We start from the raw sequence: 21,386 nt of genomic DNA, 5'->3' as shown, positions 1-21,386 counted from the left end.
TGATTATATCTTTTCATGTAACACTGAAGAAATGACACTTTGCTACAATGTAAAGTAGTGCGTGTACAGCTTGTGTAACAGTGTAAATTTGCTGTCCCCTCAAAATAACTCAACACACAGCCATTAATGTCTAAACCGCTGGCAACAAAAGTGAGTACACCCCTAAGTGAAAATGTCCAAATTTGGCCCAAAGTGTCAATATTTTGTGTGGCCACCATAATTTTCCATCACTGCCTTAACCCTCTTGGTCATGGAGTTCACCAGAGCTTCACAGGTTCCCACTGGAGTCCTCGTCCACTCCTCCTTGACGACATCACGGAGCTGGTGGATGTTAAAGAACTTGTGCTCCTCCACCTTCCGTTTGAGGATGCCCCACAGATGCTCAATAGGTTTTAGGTCTGGAGACATGCTTGGCCAGTCCATCACCTTCACCCTCAGCTTCTTTAGCAAGGCAGTGGCCGTCTTGGAGGTGTGCTTGGGGTCGTTATCATGCTGGAATACTGCCCTGCGGCCCAGTCGCCGAAGGGAAGGGAATATGCTCTGTTTCAGTATGTCACAGTACATGTTGGCATTCATGGTTCCCTCAATGAACTGTAGCGCCCCAGTGCCAGCAGCACTCATGCAGCCCCAGACCATGACACTCCCACCACCATGCTTGACTGTAGGCAAGACACACTTGTCTTTGTACTCCTCACCTGGTTGCCGCCACACACGCTTGACACCATCTGAACCAAATAAGTTTATCTTGGTCTCATCAGACCACAGGACATGGTTCCAGTGTAATCCATGTCCTTAGTCTGCTTGTCTTCAGCAAACTGTTTGTGGGCTTTCTTGTGCATCATCTTTAGAAGAGGCTTCCTTTTGGGATGACCGCCATGCAGACCAATTTGATGCAGTGTGCGGCGTATGGTCTGAGCACTGACAGGCTGACCCCCCACCCCTTCAACCTCTGCAGCAGTGCTGGCAGCACTCATACGTCTATTTCCCAAAGACAACCTCTGGATATGACGCTGAGCACGTGCACTCAACTTCTTTGGTCGACCATGGTGAGGCCTGTTCTGAGTGGAACCTGTCCTGTTAAACCGCTGTATGGTCTTGGCCACCGTGCTGCAGCTCAGTGTCAGGGTCTTGCCAATCTTTTTATAGCCTAGGCCATCTTTATGTGGAGTAACAATTCTTTTTTTCAGACCCTCAGAGAGTTCTTTGCCATGAGGTGCCATGTTGAACTTCAAGTGACCAGTAGGAGGGAGTGTGAGAGCGATGACACCAAATTTAACACACCTGAGACCTTGTAACACTAACAAGTCACATGACACCGGGGAGGGAAAATGACTAATTGGGCCCAATTTGGACATTTTCACTTAGGGGTGTACTCACTTTTGTTGCCAGCGGTTTAGACATTAATGGCTGTATGTTGAGTTATTTTGAGGGGACAGCAAATTTACACTGTTATACGTTGTAGCAAAGTGTCATTTCATCAGTGTTGTCACATGAAAAGATATAATCAAATATTTACAAAAATGTGAGGTGTGTACTCACTTTTGTGAGATACTGTGTATATACACACATACAGTGCTTTGAAAAAGTATTTGCCTCATCCTGATTTCTTCTGTGTAAAACAAAGGCAACCTGAGTAAACGCACACTACAGGTTTTTTTTTATTATTCATATTATTTGTTTGTTTATTTATTTATTTATTTTTTATTGAAGCAGAAAGTGATACAGTACCTATCACCCATGTGAAAAACTAATTACTCCATTAAACATTAAATCTGGTTGTGCCACCTTTAGCAGCAATAACTGCAACCATACGTTTCTGATAACTGGATATCAGTCTTTCATTTACTTCTAGGACTAGGACTTACTCCTGTGCTTTAGATCATTGTCTTGCTGCATGATCCAGTTTGAGTTTCAACTTACGAACTGAAGACCGGACATTATCCTTTAGGATTTTCTGGTAGAGAGCAGAATTCATGTTTCTCTCAATTATTACAAGTTGCCCAGGCCCCGAAGCAGCAAAGCATCCCCACACCATCACACTTCCACCACCATGCCTGATCGTAGGTATGATGTTCTTTTTGTGGAATTTGCTGTTTGGTTTACTCCCGATGTAACGGGACTCCTGTCTTCCAAACAGTTCCAGTTCAATTCATCAGTCCACAGAACATTCTCCCAAAAGGTTTGAGGGCCATCAAGGTGTGTTTTGTCAAAATTCAGACAAACCATCTGGGTTAGCAGTGGCTTACACCTCGCCACTCTTCCATGGATGCCATTTTTGTCCAGCGTCTTTCTGATAATGGAGTCATGATCAGTGACCTTTATTGATGTGAGAGAGGTCTGTAGGTCCTTTGATGTTGTCCTTGGCTCTTTTGTGACTTCTTGGATGAGTAGTTACTGTGTTCTTGGAGTAATTTTGGAAGGTAGTTCACTACTGTGCCGAGTTTTTCCATTTGGATACATTGGCTCTCACTGTGGTTCTTTGGAGTCCCAGAGCCTTTGAAATAGCTTTGTAAACCTTCCCAGACTGATGTATTTCAATCACCTTCTTCCTCATCATTTCTGGAATTTCTTTCAACTTAGGCATAGTGTGTTACTGTAAGACTTTTTAACCAACTTCAAGCTGTTGAAAAAGGTCTATTTTAGTGTTGATTTGATTGAACGGGGTTTGCAGTAATCAGGCTTGGTTGCGTCTAGTCCAGCTGAACCCCGTTATTAATTGATTAATATATGAAAATGATTAATAGAGAGTAAGAAATTTTGCATATAAAATGAGACATGCCATTAATTAAACATTAATAACTTCCTTTCTTGCAAGTAACAAGCAATTAGTGTAGGAATTGGTGTTTCAGAGTTTTTTGGGATTTTTTTTTTTCTGTTTTTTTTTTGTATCTGTCTCATAGCATTATGTTCACCAAAATAATAGTACAATTAATACAATATTAAGAAAAATATTTTGGGCATATTCCTGTTTAAATTATATAGTTCATCACTTCTGGGGCATCGGCGCTGACAGCTGACCTCGGCTTAAATGTGTATTGCGTAATTCGGTAGGTATGGATGAATCTCGTTATTGCTCTGCTTTTGTACAGCGCATCAGCGAGGGAGCGCTGTCTCCAGACGGCACCGTCCTCGCCACAGCCAGTCATGATGGCTATGTCAAATTCTGGCAGATCTACATTGAAGGACTGGACCAACCGAGGTATGCTCTTGGTATACCTCTTATTTCTCCAACTCTTTCAGAACTTTTGTGAAATGGCTTAATGTATTTTCTTTACTTGTAGTTTTCTCATGTTGCTTGTGTAAGTATAGTTTTTGTACAGTGGATTTTTCCCGCAATTCTAAAAGATCAGTCTGTACTTCTCAGTGTCTTGTGATTTCAAAAAACTGTCCTGACCTACAGATGCCTTCATGAGTGGCAGCCACATAATGGAAGGCCTCTCTCCTGCCTCCTCTTCTGTGACAACCATAAGAAGCAGGACCCAGAGTGAGTGACCATACAGTCTTCACAAGCAGGACCTGCAAATCCTGAATAAAATCTAATCCCAAGAATTATTTTCCTGCTGGAATGTTTAAGCAGGGATTATGGTTGTGATTAATGGTCAGAAAAAGTGTGTGTTTGCACTTGCTAACTTGTTCTCTTTTGTGGCCTGTAGAGTGCCGTTCTGGCGATTCTTAATCACAGGAGCAGATCAGAACCAGGAACTGAAGATGTGGTGCACGGTGTCATGGACATGTCTACAGACTATTAAGTGTGTTCTTTTCCTTTCACCCAAGTGTTTTATATAATACAAACAAAATGCGTCTATATAGCAACTGGATCAAGATAAACGTTTCCTGGTCCTATTGCTATGCAAATCCTTTTCAAAATTTTTGTACCAGTTAATTCCTTAAAATGCGAGACTTATGCATAAGCATCATGGGAATTCATCTCGATTATCATGAATATTCTCACCTAGCTCTATTATTTTGTTGTGTCTTACAGTTTTAGTCCTGACCCGGTAAACTCGAGTGTCCTGCCCAGTCTGAAAGCTAGTCTGGACCTGTCTGCTGAGTGTCTCATCCTTACAGATGTGCAGAGGAAGGTCTGAATGTCCTTTTCCATTATTCACACACTTCTGCAAATACACCCCCTTTTACTATGGCAGCTGTCAAACAGCCTGAAATACCTGTCCAGAAAGAACAGCCTGAATAAAGCAAAATGAAATATTAATGTAAAAAGTGGAAATGATCTGTATGCACTATATGCATTTGTGAAATGCTGACAAAAGCCCTTTTAATAATTGCCATATGTTTGGATTTGTTGGTTTTAATTCTAGGAATGTAAGTGAATGAGTATATGAGTAGCTTAGTACTAGTTTGAGTAGCAGCCCGTTGGTTTGATTAGATCGTCCGTTCTTTTTAAATTTTATATTAGGTTTAGGCTAGAATAAGGTATGACCTATCCCAGCTCAGCCTTCTGGCTGTGTGTGTTGTGCAGGTTCTGTATGTGATGGAGCTCCTCCAAGATCAGGAGAAGGGCCATGCCAGCTTTATGGCTGTCTCTGAGTTCTTGCTCACACACCCAGTTCTGAGCTTTGGGGTCCAGGATGTCAGTCGTGCTCGCTTGCGCCACACTGAAGTCCTCCCTCCAGACGAGGAGAGTGAAAGCATGACTACAGGTTAGCTCCCCTCTTTGCTTGTTCTTTCTTTAAAGTTATGTTGGTGCGGCTATTAACCAGATCAAAGGAACGTGCATGTATTGTTTACTAGATTCAGGGTTCGTACAAGATGCTTGAAGTGCTTGAATTTGGCTTTTTGACCTTTATGTACTGGAAAACCTGGAAAATGGCCATATTTTATCTAGTGCTGCTTAAAGAGTGCTTGAATTATTAAAAAGTCAATAAATACAAAATCGCTGAAAACTTTAGTGTTCATTTTCGATTGAACGCAAATACGATCCTTTCATACGACACTCCACTGCAGTCCCTCCCCCTCCTCCTGCTATTTACTCACTCATTGTGTCTGAGACAGCGCCGGTCCACTTCTCCGACCCCTTTTTTTTAAAAAAAAAAAAAAAAAAAAAAAAGGGCCTATTGAAAAATCTAGCGACTTTTTTGGCAAACCTTGGCAAGTTTCCATTGAAGAGAGTGGCCAGTACTGCCCCTCGAGCGCCAAGTCTTGCGTTTCCCACTGCAGGTACACCTCTGTCTCTCTCGCTGTCTCTCTTATTCTCGTTGTCTTTGTCTCTCTCGCACTGTCTCTCTCTCTCATGCTGTCCCTCTCTCGCACGCTCTGTCTCGCTGTCCCTCTCGCACGCTCTGTCTCGCTGTCCCTCTCGCACGCTCTGTCTCGCTGTCCCTCTCGCACGCTCTGTCTCATTTGCTCTCTCGCTAGCTGTGTCTCTCTTTCTCTTGCTCTCGCGCTCTCTGTCGCTGTCTCTCTCTCTCTCCGTCTCACTCTCTCGATGTCTCATCATGGTTATTAAATAAGGATTTTAACAGTGCAGAGCAGCAGCTTGGACGTGACTGCTGGTTAACATGTAGTGTCTTAATGCGCCGTGTTTCTGTCACATTTCATACTCGTTCCGTCTGACAATAGAAACATAAAAATAAGTAAACGAGAAGAGCTTTATTGGGAATTAAAATTCAGTATGTGAGCACAGAGTAATTGAGAAGCAAACATAAACAGCTCACACTAGGCAGAATGCAAATACTACGTGATGATGTAATGAATAGACTAATTAGCACATGACATCATTTAGCGACTTTCCCCTGAAAGTTGTTGGCAACAGTGCTCCTGTCACTCACCTGGAGTATACTGACATTATGGTGAAGAAACATCAATGCCTGGGAAATGAACATTTAGCACCATATAAAAATGAGTTGTGTTGTTATTATTATTATTATTATTATTATTATTATTAATTCTTTTTGAATTCAAAAAAGAAAAAATAAAGAATATGTTTGAAGGACATATCTTGTGGCATGGTGGCTTAGGTTGCCTCATGTTTGCCTCACACCTCTAGGGTTGGCGGTTTGATTCCCACCTCTGTATGTGGAGCTTGCCCGCGCTTCGGGGTGTCGTCCGGGTACTCAAATTTCCTCCCACAGTCCAAAGACATGCGTTGTAGGCTGATTGGCATCTCCAAATTGTCTGTCGTATGTGAATGTGTGTGTGCTTGTGCCCTGCATTCTGTCGGCACCCTGTCCACAGTGTCCCCTACCTCATGCCCTGAGTCTCCAGGCTCCCTGCAACCCTGTGTAGGATAAGTGGTACAGAAAATGGATAGATGGATGGACACCTCTTGTATAGTCCTTGAAAACAAAAATAATGGTCCTTGAATGTCCTGGAATTTCATCGTGAAGAATCTGTACGAACCCTGTAGAGTAAAAGCTTTTTGGGTGAAGGATTCTGTGTAGCGGTCAATTTTTTCTCAGGCTTAGCATAGTCTCTATAAAGAAAATAAACCCATAATATTTGATGCTGCAGATTTTTTTTTACGTGTGTGTGTGTGTGTGTGTACAATGTATATGTACATGTACTATATTGCTAATAATATTTAATAATATTTCGCAGAGGGAAGCCAGGGACCTTTGGAGTCAAAATCAGGAATCCAGATCAAGCTTTACTGTGTGCATACAAAGTGAGCTGATTAGATTGACCATATTTCTACAGAAATGCATGCAAATGATAACATTTGGCTCTGGGCCCTTGCATTCTGAGCAATATTTATTAGTCTGTTCAGCCCAGGGCTTCAGCATGTATTCATGGATACTAATTGCCTACCGTGTTATGAAAAGTTCACTGCGTCCTGGCTGGTTTCCATCCCACAGGTCCCTTCAAGATGTGCAGATCTGGTTCCAGCCCAACCAGGGTGCTGCTGCCTCCCTGTTTATGCCTACATGCTCTGGCTCCCAGGATGGCTTTGGTATGACTGCAGATTAATGCACACTCTTTATTTCTTTTTCTCCAGGATCTAACCACTAATCTCTCTCCTCCGAGCTCCGTTTCATGATTTTCTGCTCTGCATGTGTGTTTGTGTAAATTGTGGGTAGCTACTATATGCCTGGGTCGTTTGCTCTGATTTTCGTGTTTGTGTTCCAGGCTTTGCCGACCCTTTGACTGATTTGTGCATGGAGGTGTTGAGCTCAGATAAGGAATCTGGTGCAAGCGGTTCGCAGACCGACTTGTGTAAAATCCCCTCTCTCCCAGCTCCAGCTGACTTCCTGAGTCCCTCTGGCTCGACCATGCCCAAACTCATGACCCCGGATGCCTTCATGACACCCAGCGCATCTGTGAGCATCTCATGCACTAGCTTTTATTGAGTTTTATGGCAATGTGTTCTTACTGCTGAGATGTTCATTAAAACTGATTTAAAAATCGTCATTTTAGATTACATTTAATAACATTGTTGTGGATTGGACTAATCATTTCATTTGCCTGTACTGTATGTGTTCCTCTTCAGGTACCAGCCTCCCCTGGCAGCAGCGCTAGCAGTTTGACTATAGTAACGGCCATGAGCAGCTCTGACAGTGGTCCAAGGTTAGTCCTCAGGGTTATAGTCACCAAGGTTGCATCTACAAGGCAATCTGTAATGAGATGTTTTATCCAGTTCTAATTCAGTTTACACTGCATGCATACAGGTTTGTTTTTTTTTTGCACAAGGGAGAAAAGGACCATGAATATCGATTGAGATGCTGCTCAGCTTGGAAAGTTGCATATCAATTGTAAGGTTGTGTACCGCCCTTGAGAGCACAACCAATCTGAGTTGGCTATTTAAAAACCATCTTTGAATTTTATATTCAATATTGTATTTATTTCAAACATTGTTCTGTAATTCACAAATATAATTCAGGCAGCTAAAATCTATTTTTAGAAAATGAAATATCAGTGTGATGTATGTAAATGCTTAAGAAAACATTTGCTATCTGATGTATAGCCCATATATGTATTAGCAAGCTTTCTAACTAAATTTTAATAATTCAGTTTACTCCAATAATATCAGGTTGCTAGGTAACTACCTTACTACTACTTGGCTATCTTGATGTCTTGCTAACCATTTTAACAGTAAGTTAGTCTGTATATATTACAACTAGTGAACTGCACCACAGAGGGTTAAATGCCTGAGGAAAGTCCCCGTGAAGTGCCTTGAAACACGCAGCATTTCTACTGAAACAGGAAGTCAGGACGGGACATACCGTTTGGCTCCTCCTCCTTTATAAATAGCCGATCGCACAACGTCGGCAAGGGGATTTTTCCAACGTTTTGGGAGGGACACTTTGGATTCTAGAGAGCACTTGACTGGACAGAAAATCTGATGAGAAGCTGAAGTGCAGAATGATGTCATCAAAATAGTTGTTCCATCTTGATGGTATACTGATTTTGCCAGTTTTGAATTTTGGATATAGATATCTTCTAAATGCAATTTTTTTCACTGTTTGACCACAGTAGCTTATAGATAACCTTAATGCTAACATATTCATTCTAAAAGCCACCAAACTTCAAATTTAATTTCATGGGGATTTTAAAGGCAGGATGTTTTTTGTGTTCATTCACCGTTTTTCAGAGTCCTTTTATTCACTATATACGTTTACATGCATTAGGAATTATTTGTTTGGTCAGAACACGATACGTTTTTAGTACAGTTTAGAACACTGACATCACAGACAGAACAATACAATTACCATCATAATATTCAAATATTGCTTCTTAAGCAGAAATTTGGTAAACTCAGTTTTCAAGTGGTTTCATAAATCTGGCTGTGCTGGGTCACTACATGTTCTTACAGGCTGAGGAGCCTCAGAGCTGATATTTGTGTCATATTTCTCCTTTCAGCCTCTTATTCTATTTTACATATGTTAGCTGTGAGTTCATGTTTAGCTCTGTGCCTATGTTGCTGTTGTAGGGCTGCAGAAGACCTCACCCAAAGCCCCAAGCTGTGTACAGATGCAACCAGCACCAGCTTGAACCTCAGTGCCAGCACTAGCAGCCCAAGAGCCAACTCGATCCTCATTTCAGGCCTGGGCGAGAACATCCAGGTACTTAATCCACCAATAACCAGCATCCTAAACACTACATGGAGTTGATGGATCAGTGTTTTAATGGAACGACTGTACAGTAGTTTACAGATGAATTCGGTCTACATCAACTTCATTGTGTTTATATTTTCTTTAACATGGGTGGACAAATGAGAACTTCGTCTCTAGCCCACCGGGCAAGTGAAAGCTCCAATGTGTGTGCGCCAAGGCTTATGTTTTGGTCAACCCTAGACCTAACTGACTAGGCAAAAACGATAGCTAACATAATAGAATATGTGAGGTAGTTAGATATTTAAATGCATTAATATAGACTATGTGCAACAAATGAGTATGAAATTCTAGGGAGGGGAAGGCTGTGTAGCTGTAAACTTTATCATCTCCTGACAAAGTGTATGTAGCATGTCATATTTGAGGTCTCAGAAAAAAGTCACCTGTTTGTTTGTAAATGTTTTGGTTTTGAGCCGTGTTCTCAAAACCACGCTTTCGTGTGGTAGATTAAAAAAAACAACTGAAATATTATTTTTGTCTGGTTAGGGTTAACTAAAGCTACTAGTCTAGACACAAGATCTACTTGTCATAGGCAGCAAGGCTCGTAATTTCTCCACTCCTGTTAAAGATTTAGGTTTATTTAAAGTGCATGAGGAAACGTGATTTCACAGTTGACTAGAAATGATGTAGGAGAACTCGTAAATCTATCAGTGACTCTTGCAATCTAAATGGGGCAACACACTTCCAACCCCGTTCCCCATTTGACACCCTCCATCCTTGCCCCTTGTTCAGGGCTTCTCACATCCTTTAGTCCGCTCTTTCTTTTTCCTGCGTGAGGCCTCTCGGCTGTGTGAGGCGGCCTCTTACGCTCAAACTGCACTTCCCCTTCCCCACCCGCTCTTTCATCTGCAGGTGCTGCCTTCTCCAAACCCCTCCATGTCTCTGGACCTCCAGGCCATGGAACCTGTGTTGCTGCCCCAGGCGTCCCCCACTAGAGCTCGCTCCCCTGACGTAATCTCTTCAGCCTCCACAGCCATGTCACAAGACATCATCCCTGAGATCGCCTCCGAGACGTTGTCGAGGGGGTTGGCCGAGGCACGTGACCCCCTCCAGGGCCTTCAGGACAGCATGGCGTCAGCAGCCTCAGCACTGCATCTGCTCTCACCGCTGGAGCTGAGTGGAGGAGCATCTGGAGATGGCGAGCAGCGGCTCAGCAGCACACCCTCGTTGCTGGAGACGGCGCTGTCACAGGAAAACGCTGTTAATGTCGTTGCATCGTCTTGCTCCGAAAGTGGTGCCAGCCGCAGTTGGCCTGCAGCACCCGATATCACACGAGAAACAAGGAACAGCCTGCGAGATAACGGCCTGGGAGAATGGTGAGGGGGCTCTGAAATACTGATCCCAATCTGCTTTATTGTTTCTGTTGTACAAGCTGATCCCTAAAATTGCTTTGGGGTTTGTTTTTAGACTTACTCTTTTGGTAATGAGGTTGGCCTATGAAATGCCAACAACCGTGTAAATATTTTATTGATCACAATGATTTATGATGTGAATGTGCTCTAGCTCTAGAGAGGACTTGAAGGACATGCACATGTCATCCCCCTTCCACAGACGCACCTACCACCTAACACAGAATGACAGCCAGGACGCCAGTGCAGAGCAGAGGTATGTATCACAGCACACATTTTATACAGCTTTTTTTTTTTTTTACTTGTTTGAAATAATTAATCAGCAAATGCAAATGGAAAATACATTTTCAGCTATTCTAGAATCTGTTGAATTCTTAAAAACATCCTCCATTTGCAATGATTGACAGTGATCATGATGACGAGGTGGCCAGTCTGGCATCATCTTCAGGAAACTGTGGATCTCGAGCTTCTCACAGGCTGCCAGTGAAGGACTGGAAGACCTCACCTCGTGGCTCGCCCAAACTCAAGCGCAAGAGCAAGAAAGATGAAGGGTGAGCCATATGCACTACCGTGTCTCCTTTATGATTAAAGCAGCACTGTGTCAAATTGTAGTAAAATTACATTGAGTTGGAAAGTCTAGCTTCTTCTAGGTGTGTTAACTTCATCTTGTTTCTTTGCTAGTGATTCCTCACAGACCAGGCATTTGGAAAATCAGGTAGGGTAACTGTTCCTATGTTCTACATAATATACAGGTGCATCTCAAAAAATGTGAATATTGTGGAAAAGTTTTCTTTTTTCCCCCGTAATTTAATTCAAAACGTGGAACTTTCATATACTCTAGATTCATTACACATAAAGTGAAATATTTCAAGCCTTTTTTTTTGTTTTAATCTTGATGATTATGGCTTACAGCTCATGGAAATCAGAAATCCAGTATCTCAAAATATTAGAATAAAGAATTTACAATACAGAAATGTTGACATTCTGAAAAGTATGTTAATTTATGCACTCAATAACTGGCCGGGGCTCCTTTTTCACAAATTACTGCATCATTGCGGCATGGCATGGAGGCAATCAGCCTGTGGCACTGCTGTATTATAAATTCTTTACTAGAATATATTGAGATACTGGATTTTTGAATTCCATGAGCTGTAAGCTGTAATCATCAAGATTAAAACAACAACAAAAAAAAGGCTTGAAATATTTCACTTTGTGTAATGAGTCTAGAATATATGAAAGTTCCACGTTTTGAATTAAATTACGGGGGAAAAAATAAACTTTTCCCCAATATTAAAATTTTTTGAGATGCACCTGTAGACTTGAAGACTAGCAGTAGCTTTGCATAGCATACTATAAATAATATCTATATGCTACACCTGACTGTGCTCATGCAGTTTTGGAACAGTGCACATTGAAAACTTGATTAACCAATACAAGTCTGCCCATTTAAAGATTTTCTGCAGCAATTTTTCATGTCCTTCTAATGGCTAAAATGACGTCCTGCTTAACTCTCAGTTGTGAATTGCTATCATGTTTCTCTGATCTTACTGTAGATGAGCATGGAGGTACAAGAGGAGCTGCTGTTGCTGCTTAGGAGCCAACAGAGGGAGCTGGATGAGCTGCGGCAGAGCCAGCAAGAGCTGTTGCAGAGGCTCACGGGCCACATGGATGCTGTCCAGAGCTCCATAATGGCCCACGTAGAGCACGTCCTACTCACGCAACAGGAACAGGGACGTATCCTTCCACTAGAGGGAGCATGTCAGTGGGGTGTATTGCTAAACAACTTGGTGATAAAGACAAATCCGAATGTATGCATGTGAACCTGATTGAGAGAACTTTGATGCAATGCCTTCTATAAGTATTCACCCCACCCTTTAACTTTTTGTTGTCGTTTTGTATTATTACACCCGTTAATCTGGATTTTATGTTATGTATCTACTCACAGTAGGCCATAATTTTGAATTGAGGTGAAGAACAATTATGTAAATAATTTGCAGTTATTGTGATCACACAAATATTCATCCCTATTGCTATGAAGCCCCTAAATGAATTATGGTGCAACCCGGTGCCATCAGACTTCCATATTATTAGTTGAATGAAGTTAACATGTGCGCAACTAATTTGTCAAATGATCTTAATATAAGTACACCTATTTCTGGAAGGCGCTATACTGTTAGACAACATACCTGTTTGACAACAAATAGAATTATGAAGACCAAGGGGCTATCAAAACAATGGCCTTGGCCCCTTCGATTCCAGCCAAGGAAAATTGTAATGCTACAGTGTACAGAGACATCCTATACAATTGTGTGCTTCCAACTTTGTGGCAACAGTTTAGGGAAGGCCCGCATGTGGGTTTGGTAATCAGGTGTCCACATACTTTTGGTCATGTAGTGTATCTTCAGTCTCAGTGTTTACAGAAAAGAATTTGTTCTTTAATACAGATTTATTTTGTGGATCACCTTTCTGAAGAATTGATTCTGATGGAAACAAAAGCCGATGCAATGTCACACATTCCACTCTGCTGGATATGTGCACAGCTTTGATTAATTTTCAGCTCTGTCAGTGAAAGTTGTGAGGTTATGACTCCATTAGCTAACAGAAATGATGCCAAGCAATGTATCATTTTCCAGCTGCAGGATACAGTGGCAGAAGTATATCATGACTGGCCCCCCGTGCACACTGTGTCACTGGGGTCTGTCTGTACAAATTAAATATAGTATTTGCATGCGCACGGTCTTCACTGTCACAGTTTTGGAGGCAGCAAACATCGGTCAAAAGGTGACGAAGCGCCTACATAATCACAGATGGTGTGCTTTCATTTCACAAACCAGCCAGAATAGACCATAATAACTCCTCACATCATAACAAAAAAGCACATGCGGCAAATAAATCAGCAAGCATTCACTAACAGTTGAGGGTTATTGTAATAGTCTTCCAAATAGCTGCAGCGAGACAATCTTTGGAAGACAGAGTTGTTTTTTTAAACAGATTAATGCCCAAGAGCACAGAAACTAGTTATTGAATGAGTGCTGTAACTTTAACGAGGTAATAGACAACATTGCACTTAACCTTCCATTATTCATCATATAATATATTAATGTAGCAGCCTTTTTTCTTCTTGCCTGCAATGTCAGCAGTATTTGTTGTAATGAACAACTACACTCAGCAAAGCTGTACAAAGACCAGCAAGAATTAAACACTTTTAGCCAAAGCACAAACCAGTACGCAGCAGTCGATAAATAATTCACAACGGTAAAAATGAAGATGTTTGTGCACACTATGCAATTTTGATATTGTTCCCCTTGTTCACAGCTTTCAAAAGCACAGCCTTAGAACATTACCAAGCAATTGGAAGGCCTTTACTATTTTCCAAATCCCCATTATGCAGTCCCTCCAGGATTTAGTGATTTTTATGATTGCAGAAATTACCACAAAATTAAGCAATATTCAGAGGCGCTTACAATTTTTCTAAATTTCCTCAGATTTGGGCAAAGACGTCATGTGACATCATCACAATGCACATTCAGCCAAAGCCCTTTTCGATTCACGTGTGTCAAACATGATTACAGTTAAAGGCAATTGCAATTCTTCGTCAGATTCTCGCAAAAACAAAAAAGTCGCAGCAAAATCAAGCGTTTTTGGCCGCAGTGATCACAAAAACACTCCGAAATACTGTACAGACTGATTTAGATTATTCATTTGAGGGCCATCCTTTGGAGTGTTTTTGCAGTTCAGTATTAGGATTGGTAACCGACGTCATGTCACGCTGCATTATGAGATCATTCTGCCATTTTGGTAGTTCTTGCATGCTACAAACACATTCACACACAAAGATTTATGTTTAATTGTTTTTTTTTAAGACGTCATGCTTAAAAACAAAATAGAGGGGAAGGGGTTGTAGCACTACAAACTCCAGAGGAATGCCAAGCAATGGCATATGGGTAAAATTAGTCTCATTAACAGTATAGATACGAATGAATGGAGTAATTTCTGGTTATGCAAACTTCTCTTACATTTACCCATCTTTTTCTATCTGTTGTGTGGCTTAAATGACGTCTTTTTGAGCAGTTAAAAAAATTTCAAGTCCCTCGTAGTCCATTTACAGTTTACCAATAAAACTGAAATGTCATAACAGCACAATAATTCACCGCATGGACTTCTACTTTACTTCAATCCTAAGGCATCGGTTGGCCTGTGGCTAATTTATGCAGATAATTCTTTCTCAACGGTGTTAATAAAGGATCCAGCATATACTGACCTGCATTTTTTTTTTTTTTTTTTTTAAATAAAAGATTCAATCTGATCTAAATTAATATAAAGGTTGCCGTGAGATTCCTGAAGGTAAATTCTTTATGAAATCAGTTAATGCCTCATTGATTTTCTGCACTGATTGGTGCCTGGACCTTGACTGGCTGCTGTGTGTCAGAAAGAACAATGGAGCGGGTGTTGGCAGAGGGACACACACGTAACCAGCAGCTCCAGGAGCACATGGCACAGCAGCTGGCTCACACCTTGGGCACCACTGTCTCAAATCGCCTGGATAAAGTGTTGCGTGAGGAGATGAAGAAATCAGTTCCTCAGAGTAATTACCATCAAAATGCAAACGTCTATACAGTTAAACAAGCATAACCTTTGTTCCTGTCGATGCTAATTGTGTTTGTTAATTGGCATTTCTATTCACATTTTTAACATTTTGTCAGTAGTTCTCCATCCCAGTCATTTGTACTCCTAGTTTGTGTTGAAAACGCTACTTCAGACGTGTTGTTGGTAATCAAGGATGATTATGATAGTGTTCCTTGTGTTTCAGCCATAACAAAGAGTCTGGAACCCTTGACTGGACAGATGAGTAACATTATTGCAGCCAAGCTTACTGCAGTGGAGGCCACACTAAAGGAGAATGTCACCAAAGTCGTTAAGTCTAAGGTCAGTGTGTTCTTGAACATTAGCAGGGATGGATGTTGCAAACCCTGCAGGAAGCATGTTTTTACACTGGTGCAAATGCAATTTTCTATATTGTGAAAGCCACATCTATTTATTCATTCCCATGAATGAACAACTATAATATATAAAACAAGTAAAAGAAGTTTAAAGATGGCATGCTCTTTGTCTTCATGTATTTATTTAGTTTTTTTGCTGAAAATATTACCTATTCCAAGCGATTAAAACCTCAACAATTTCAACCTTTTTCACTGTTACGTATTTATTTATTTATTTATTTATTTTCAGAACACTACCGATGCCATTGGCCGGGCCGCAGCCGAAGCCATGCAGGGTCCTATCCAAGCAGCCTACAAAGACGCCTTCCAAAGCATTGTGCTACCTGTGTTTGAACGTGGCTGCCAGTCCATGTTTCAGCAGATAAATGACAGCTTCAAACAGGGAACCAACGAATGTAAGAATCACCAACGCTAAACCCTTCCACTGAAAGCCGTCGGTAACACAGGAACACCTGCACACGGTTGATGATGTTGCTTTTTTTTTATTCAAGTAGAAAGAGAAATGAAGACTTTTATGCATTTTGAGTCAGAGCTCATAGGAGAATGCTGATACAAGTTACTACTCAAAAATACACCAAAAGCATGTCCCCCCCAATAAATACATCATTAACCAAACCACATATGAATCTGGAATGATTTTGAATGCTCCAATATTAACCCCCTGGAAGGCCCACCCCATCGCATGTTAATAATGTTTGTCCTGCTGCTCATTTCTCATGTTAACTTTAAGTGTCAAATTTAACATTCTACAGTTTTGATGATAATGAAAGTTAGAAATCGATTTAAAATGCTGTCTGTCAGTAAGCACAGATGTGTTCAAACAGCGTGGCCAGGTCCATCACGGTAAAAGCTGTTTTATGATGATAACCAAAGTCACTCATCTGTCTTAGTTAAGCTGTAGAAGCTAGAAAAGTTTACATGACCCTAATCAAACTGATTGCGTCATGCATCCAAAATCCTCTATTCAGGAACATTATTGAAGAGGTTGTTTCTCTCTCTTTTTCCTTTTTTTCCTTTTTTTTCCTTTTTTTTTCTTTTTTTTCTTTTTTTTTTTGTCCCTTAAATGGAGCTAGTAGTGGCATTATAACCTCAGCAGATTGCAGTGACCCAAGATGATATTACTAATCTCTCTTACTCCCACCAGACATTCAGCAGTTGGAGATGCACGTCAAAAACAGGAAGCAGCGTGAGCAAGATGCTCGAGACCCTGTAATTGGTCAGCTGCAGCAGATGATTGATTCATTCCAGACTTCCCAAGACCAGCTGGCCACCACAGTAGCAGCCAGTGTGCGCACTGAGGTTCAGCACCAACTCCACATGATTGTGGGAAAGTAAGACACACACACACACACGATCGCTCAGGAATCGACTCTCATTAAAATTCAAGTGAAGCATATGTCTTAGGATTGCACTTTAAGATTTTCTTCCTTTCTCATGAATATCTTGATTGACTTGATCCTTAAGGCGACACGCACATACTTTTATGCCAAAGTTTAAGCCTGGGTTTATTTTTTGCCAATAAAGCCTGTTTGTCTTCCTCACAGTTTTGCTTTGTGTAATAAAATACCTGGGATTGAGGCACATGTACAAATCCTCCCCTCTTATTGTTTGTTCTCTGGTGGCATTCAACACAATCCATAATAATAGCTTGGTACAAATTTGCTTTTTGTATTCAACTAGCACAGCTTTAAGTAATTACAGCATTAGCTTTATGAATAATAAAGCTGCGATTCCATCTGGAGCCATTACAGAATGCAAATCAATGTAATTTTTCTGCTGTAAATGCTAAACTTGCTTTATTCTGCCGAATGCTCAATCTCTGACCAGGGCTGTCAGTTTGTATGTAATGTACCGAATTGATCGTGTTGAAACCAATGTTTATTTGCATCAGTTAATCATTTTCGCTAATGAGTTCAGTCCTGGTTCTGTCCGTGTTTGTTTTGTATTTTGAAGAAATCTGTCTTTCCTGTAACAATCAAGGTTTCTTACACAATATATACACTAGCTTTGAATCAAAGTGACAATACCAGTTAGTGTTGTAATTACTTACTTAAGATATACCTGTAACTGTTCTTTTCTTTAACAGTTTAACTGATTTGTTCAACCCACACTGGGTGTAACCATTGTTCACTATTACTGCTCTACCCTCATTCACCATGTTCTAATGCGCTTCAACCCAATACTGTGTGCTTTGCAGTCTGCAGGATTCGATCCTGAGCCAAGTACAGCGCATTGTGAAGGGCGAGGTGAGCCAGGCCATGAAGGAGCAGCAGGCGGTCGTCACATCCAGCATCATGCAGGCCATGCGCTCAGCGGCCAGCACACCAGTCCCCACTGCCCACCTCGACTTCCAGGCGCAGCAGGCCAGCATCCTGCAGCTGCTGCAACAGGGCCAGCTCAATGAGGCTTTCCAGCAGGTCAGGATTCTGCCATGCGCGCATATGCACACACATTATTTATATATATATATATATATATATAAAATTTATAAAAAAAAAAAAACAGTGCATCCGGAAAGTATTCACAGCGCTTCACTTTTTCCACATTTTGTTATGTTACAGCCTTATTCCAAAATGGATTCAATTCATTATTCAAAATTCTACACACAATACCCCATAATGACAAAGTGAAAAGAAGTTTGTTTGAAATCTTTGGAAATTTATTAAAAATAAAAAACAAAAAAGAAGCACATGTACATAAGTATTCACAGCCTTTGCTCAATACTTTGTTGAAGCACCTTTGGCACCAAGTACAGCCTCAAGTCTTTTTGAGTATGATGCTACAAGCTTGACACACCTTTTTTTGCGAAGTTTCTCCCATTCTTCTTTGCAGGACCTCTCAAGCTCCATTAGGTTGGATGGGGAGTGTCGGTGCACAGCCATTTTCAGATCTCTCCTGAGATGTTTAATCGGGTTCAAGTCTGGGCTCTGGCTGGGCCACTCAAGGACATTCACAGAGTTGTCCTGTAGCCACTCCTTCTTTATCTTGGCTGTGTGCTTAGGGTCGTTGTCCTGTTGTAAGATACCTTCACCCCGGTCTGAGGTCCAGAGCGCTCTGGAGCAGGTTTTCATCAAGGATGTCTCTGTACATTGCTGCATTCATCTTTCCCTCGATCCTGACTAGTCTCCCAGTTCCTGCCGCTGAAAAACATCCCCACAGCATGATGCTGCCACTACCATGCTTCACTGTAGGGATGGTATTGGCCAGGTGATGAGTTGTGCCTGGTTTCCTCCAGACATGACGCTTGCACATTCAGGCCAAAGAGTTCAATCTTTGTTTTATCAGACCAGAGAATTTTGTTTCTCATGGTCTGAGAGTCCTTCAGGTGCCTTTTGGCAAACTCCAGGCGGGCTGTGGCTTCCGTCTGGCCACTCTACCATACAGGCCTGATTGGTGGAGTGCTGCAGAGATGGTTGTTCTTCTGGAAGGTTCTCCTCTCTCCACAGAGACATGCCGGAGCTCTGTCAGAGTGACCATCGGGTTTTTGGTCACCTCCCTGACTAAGGCCCTTCTCCCCCGATCGTTCAGTTTGGCCGGGCGGCCAGCTCCAGGAACAGTCCTGGTGGTTCCAAACTTCTTCCATTTACAGATGATGGAGGCCACTGTGCTCATTGGGACCTTCAATGCTGCAGAAATGTTTCTGTACCCTTCCCCAGATCTGTGCCTCGATACAATCCTGTCTCGGAGGTCTACAGACAGTTCCTTGGACTTCATGGCTTGGTTTGTGCTCTGGCATGCATTGTTAACTGTGGGACCTTATATAGACAGGAGTGTGCCTTTCCAAATCATGTCCAATCAACTGAATTTACCACAGGTGGACTCCAATCAGGTTGTAGAAACATCTCAAGGATGATCAGTGAAAACAGGATGAACCTGAGCTCAATTGTGAGTGTCATGGCAAAGGCTTTGAATACTTATGTAAATGTGCTTTTTTTGTTTTTTACTTTTAATAAATTTGCAAAGATTTCAAACAAACTTATTTCACATTGTCATTATGGGTGTTTGTAGAATTTTGAGGAAAATAATGAATTGAATCCATTTTGGAATAAGACTGTAACATAACAAAATGTGGAAAAAGTGAAGCGCTGTGAATACTTTCCGGATGCACTGTGTGTGTATATATGTGTGTGTGTGTGTGTGTGTGTGTGTGTGTGTGTATGTATATATATATATATATATAATGTGTGTGTGTGTATATATATATATACATACACACACACATGCTCGTGATACTCAGTTTCTGGCTGTGTGTACTACTTTTTTTTTCTTCTTTTTTTTTCTCCCCTCCCTTCTTCCCTCTTTAGATGAAAGGTATAATTAGTAGTAAGGATTTTCAGTTGAGTAATACTGATAATGAAGCAGTAACATTGTAATAATACATAAACAATAGTGTTTTTATAGCCATTTTTATGAGTACATGCTGGTGTTGATTCATAAAAATTGAAAACGATGCCAGATGCACAGGAAGATGTTTTGAGTAGCGCGGACTGCTATGTTAGTAACCAAATAATGCTAGAAATTATGCCACTAAGTTTTCTTTTGAAATAGAACTTTGCAAAATCCTGCTTGCTGTTCGTCATTTGTGGGCAGCAGCTCACTTTCAGCGCAAGCTTAATATATTGTTCAAATGATACATTTCCTCAACAAATTATTAATGAAATAATGGTAAAGATTATATTCTGTTGCAACAGTATAATCTCTGTTTTCACCTAGTTTTACCTTTTTAATTTAACCTTATTTATGTTCAATTTTTCTTTTTCCGTTTTCACACTTTATAGTTACTGCTGTGTCTAAGATGCTATGAGCTGCCACTATGGGCTTCCCCTTCCTGCACCTATGAACAAAGCATGCAAACTGAGGAGAAAAAAATACCTCTGTTAATCATTAGCTCATTTCTGCGTTTTGTTCAGTTCTTTAAAGTCGCACCCGAAATGCAACATAACTTCTTCCTAGATCATGTTCTAAATAAGTGATATTTCTCCAGGCCTTGTCTGCAGCCGATCTGAACCTGGTACTGTACGTGTGCGAGACAGTCGACTCTCAGCAGGTGTTTGGCCAGAACCCCTGCCCCCTGCACCAGGCCGTGCTGCTCTCACTCATCCAGCAGCTATCCACCAACCTGGTTACACGCACCGACCTCAAGATCAGGTCAGTCTCTAAATGCACTGCTAGTTCTTTTCCCTGACAACCGTACAGTCTGGTCAGTTGTTCATAGGTGTAGCGACACATGAATTCCTGAAACTGTGCACACCCTGCCAGGGAACATCATCAATTTAACTGGCATCTCAAAAACTCGTAAGCTCGGATATGTTAAGCCAAAGTAGCCTTTCCATTTAATGATGAATACAACCAGATTTGATGAGAGAAAGCAGTAGTTTTCCCCCTCTGCCTGCCAATTTCATCTGGCAATGACATTGAACTGAGCGTCACTGCTGTGTTGTACTGTTCAGAGTTGTATTTGTCTAACCTCATTAATGCTCTCTCCAGGCAAGCCTGGGCTAGATATATGTGCAGAGGGAGGATGACCGGCCATGCTCTACTCATAGCCTAATGTTCCACTCACACACTGCCAAGTCCCTTTATTGCGCTTAAAAGGCTGTGATCGCTAAGGCCACCTCTGAGTTTTATCCACAAATGCTGCTGTGTGATATTGTCCATATGGTCATGCATTACACTGTGCAATACTTTCTAGCATGTACACATAGTTGTTATTGAAGGGAGTACCACAGTCTAAAATAGACATACAATGGGGTCTAAAAGTCTGAGAGCACTAGTGAAAATGCTTCTATTTTGCCCTAACTTCTGATTTAATATAACAATTTTCATTACAGATTATTATAATTAATGAATTGTCCCCTTTTTGCTTTAATGACCGTGTGCACTCGAGCTGGCATGGACTCCACAAGTTTGTGCAAAACCTTATGATCCATCGTGGATCAAATCCATCAGCCTGTCATCTGAACACATGCCTT

At 41.3% G+C, this 21,386-nt stretch overlaps 1 protein-coding gene across 1 annotated transcript in view; it reads left to right on the top strand.

Annotated features, from left to right (window-relative positions):
• Positions 1–21,386, top strand: part of edc4 (enhancer of mRNA decapping 4) — a 38,068-nt gene that overhangs the window by 10,502 nt on the left and 6,180 nt on the right. The window contains exons 8-28 of the mRNA XM_053623157.1: positions 3,090–3,199; positions 3,401–3,484; positions 3,654–3,749; positions 3,983–4,082; positions 4,478–4,658; positions 6,556–6,622; positions 6,813–6,907; positions 7,084–7,274; positions 7,445–7,521; positions 8,885–9,017; positions 9,918–10,381; positions 10,569–10,670; positions 10,822–10,965; positions 11,096–11,129; positions 11,968–12,148; positions 14,844–14,999; positions 15,225–15,340; positions 15,644–15,809; positions 16,559–16,745; positions 17,612–17,831; positions 20,399–20,562. Of these exons, the coding sequence (XP_053479132.1) occupies positions 3,090–3,199; positions 3,401–3,484; positions 3,654–3,749; positions 3,983–4,082; positions 4,478–4,658; positions 6,556–6,622; positions 6,813–6,907; positions 7,084–7,274; positions 7,445–7,521; positions 8,885–9,017; positions 9,918–10,381; positions 10,569–10,670; positions 10,822–10,965; positions 11,096–11,129; positions 11,968–12,148; positions 14,844–14,999; positions 15,225–15,340; positions 15,644–15,809; positions 16,559–16,745; positions 17,612–17,831; positions 20,399–20,562 (3,068 nt within the window). The remainder of the gene's footprint in view (positions 1–3,089; positions 3,200–3,400; positions 3,485–3,653; positions 3,750–3,982; positions 4,083–4,477; positions 4,659–6,555; positions 6,623–6,812; positions 6,908–7,083; positions 7,275–7,444; positions 7,522–8,884; positions 9,018–9,917; positions 10,382–10,568; positions 10,671–10,821; positions 10,966–11,095; positions 11,130–11,967; positions 12,149–14,843; positions 15,000–15,224; positions 15,341–15,643; positions 15,810–16,558; positions 16,746–17,611; positions 17,832–20,398; positions 20,563–21,386) is intronic.

Source organism: Ictalurus furcatus, chromosome 4, assembly GCF_023375685.1.
Source record: "Ictalurus furcatus strain D&B chromosome 4, Billie_1.0, whole genome shotgun sequence".
Classification (NCBI taxonomy): Eukaryota; Metazoa; Chordata; class Actinopteri; order Siluriformes; family Ictaluridae; genus Ictalurus; species Ictalurus furcatus.
Note: the sequence above shows the minus strand (reverse complement) of the source record. Positions and strands in the feature narration are given on the sequence as shown.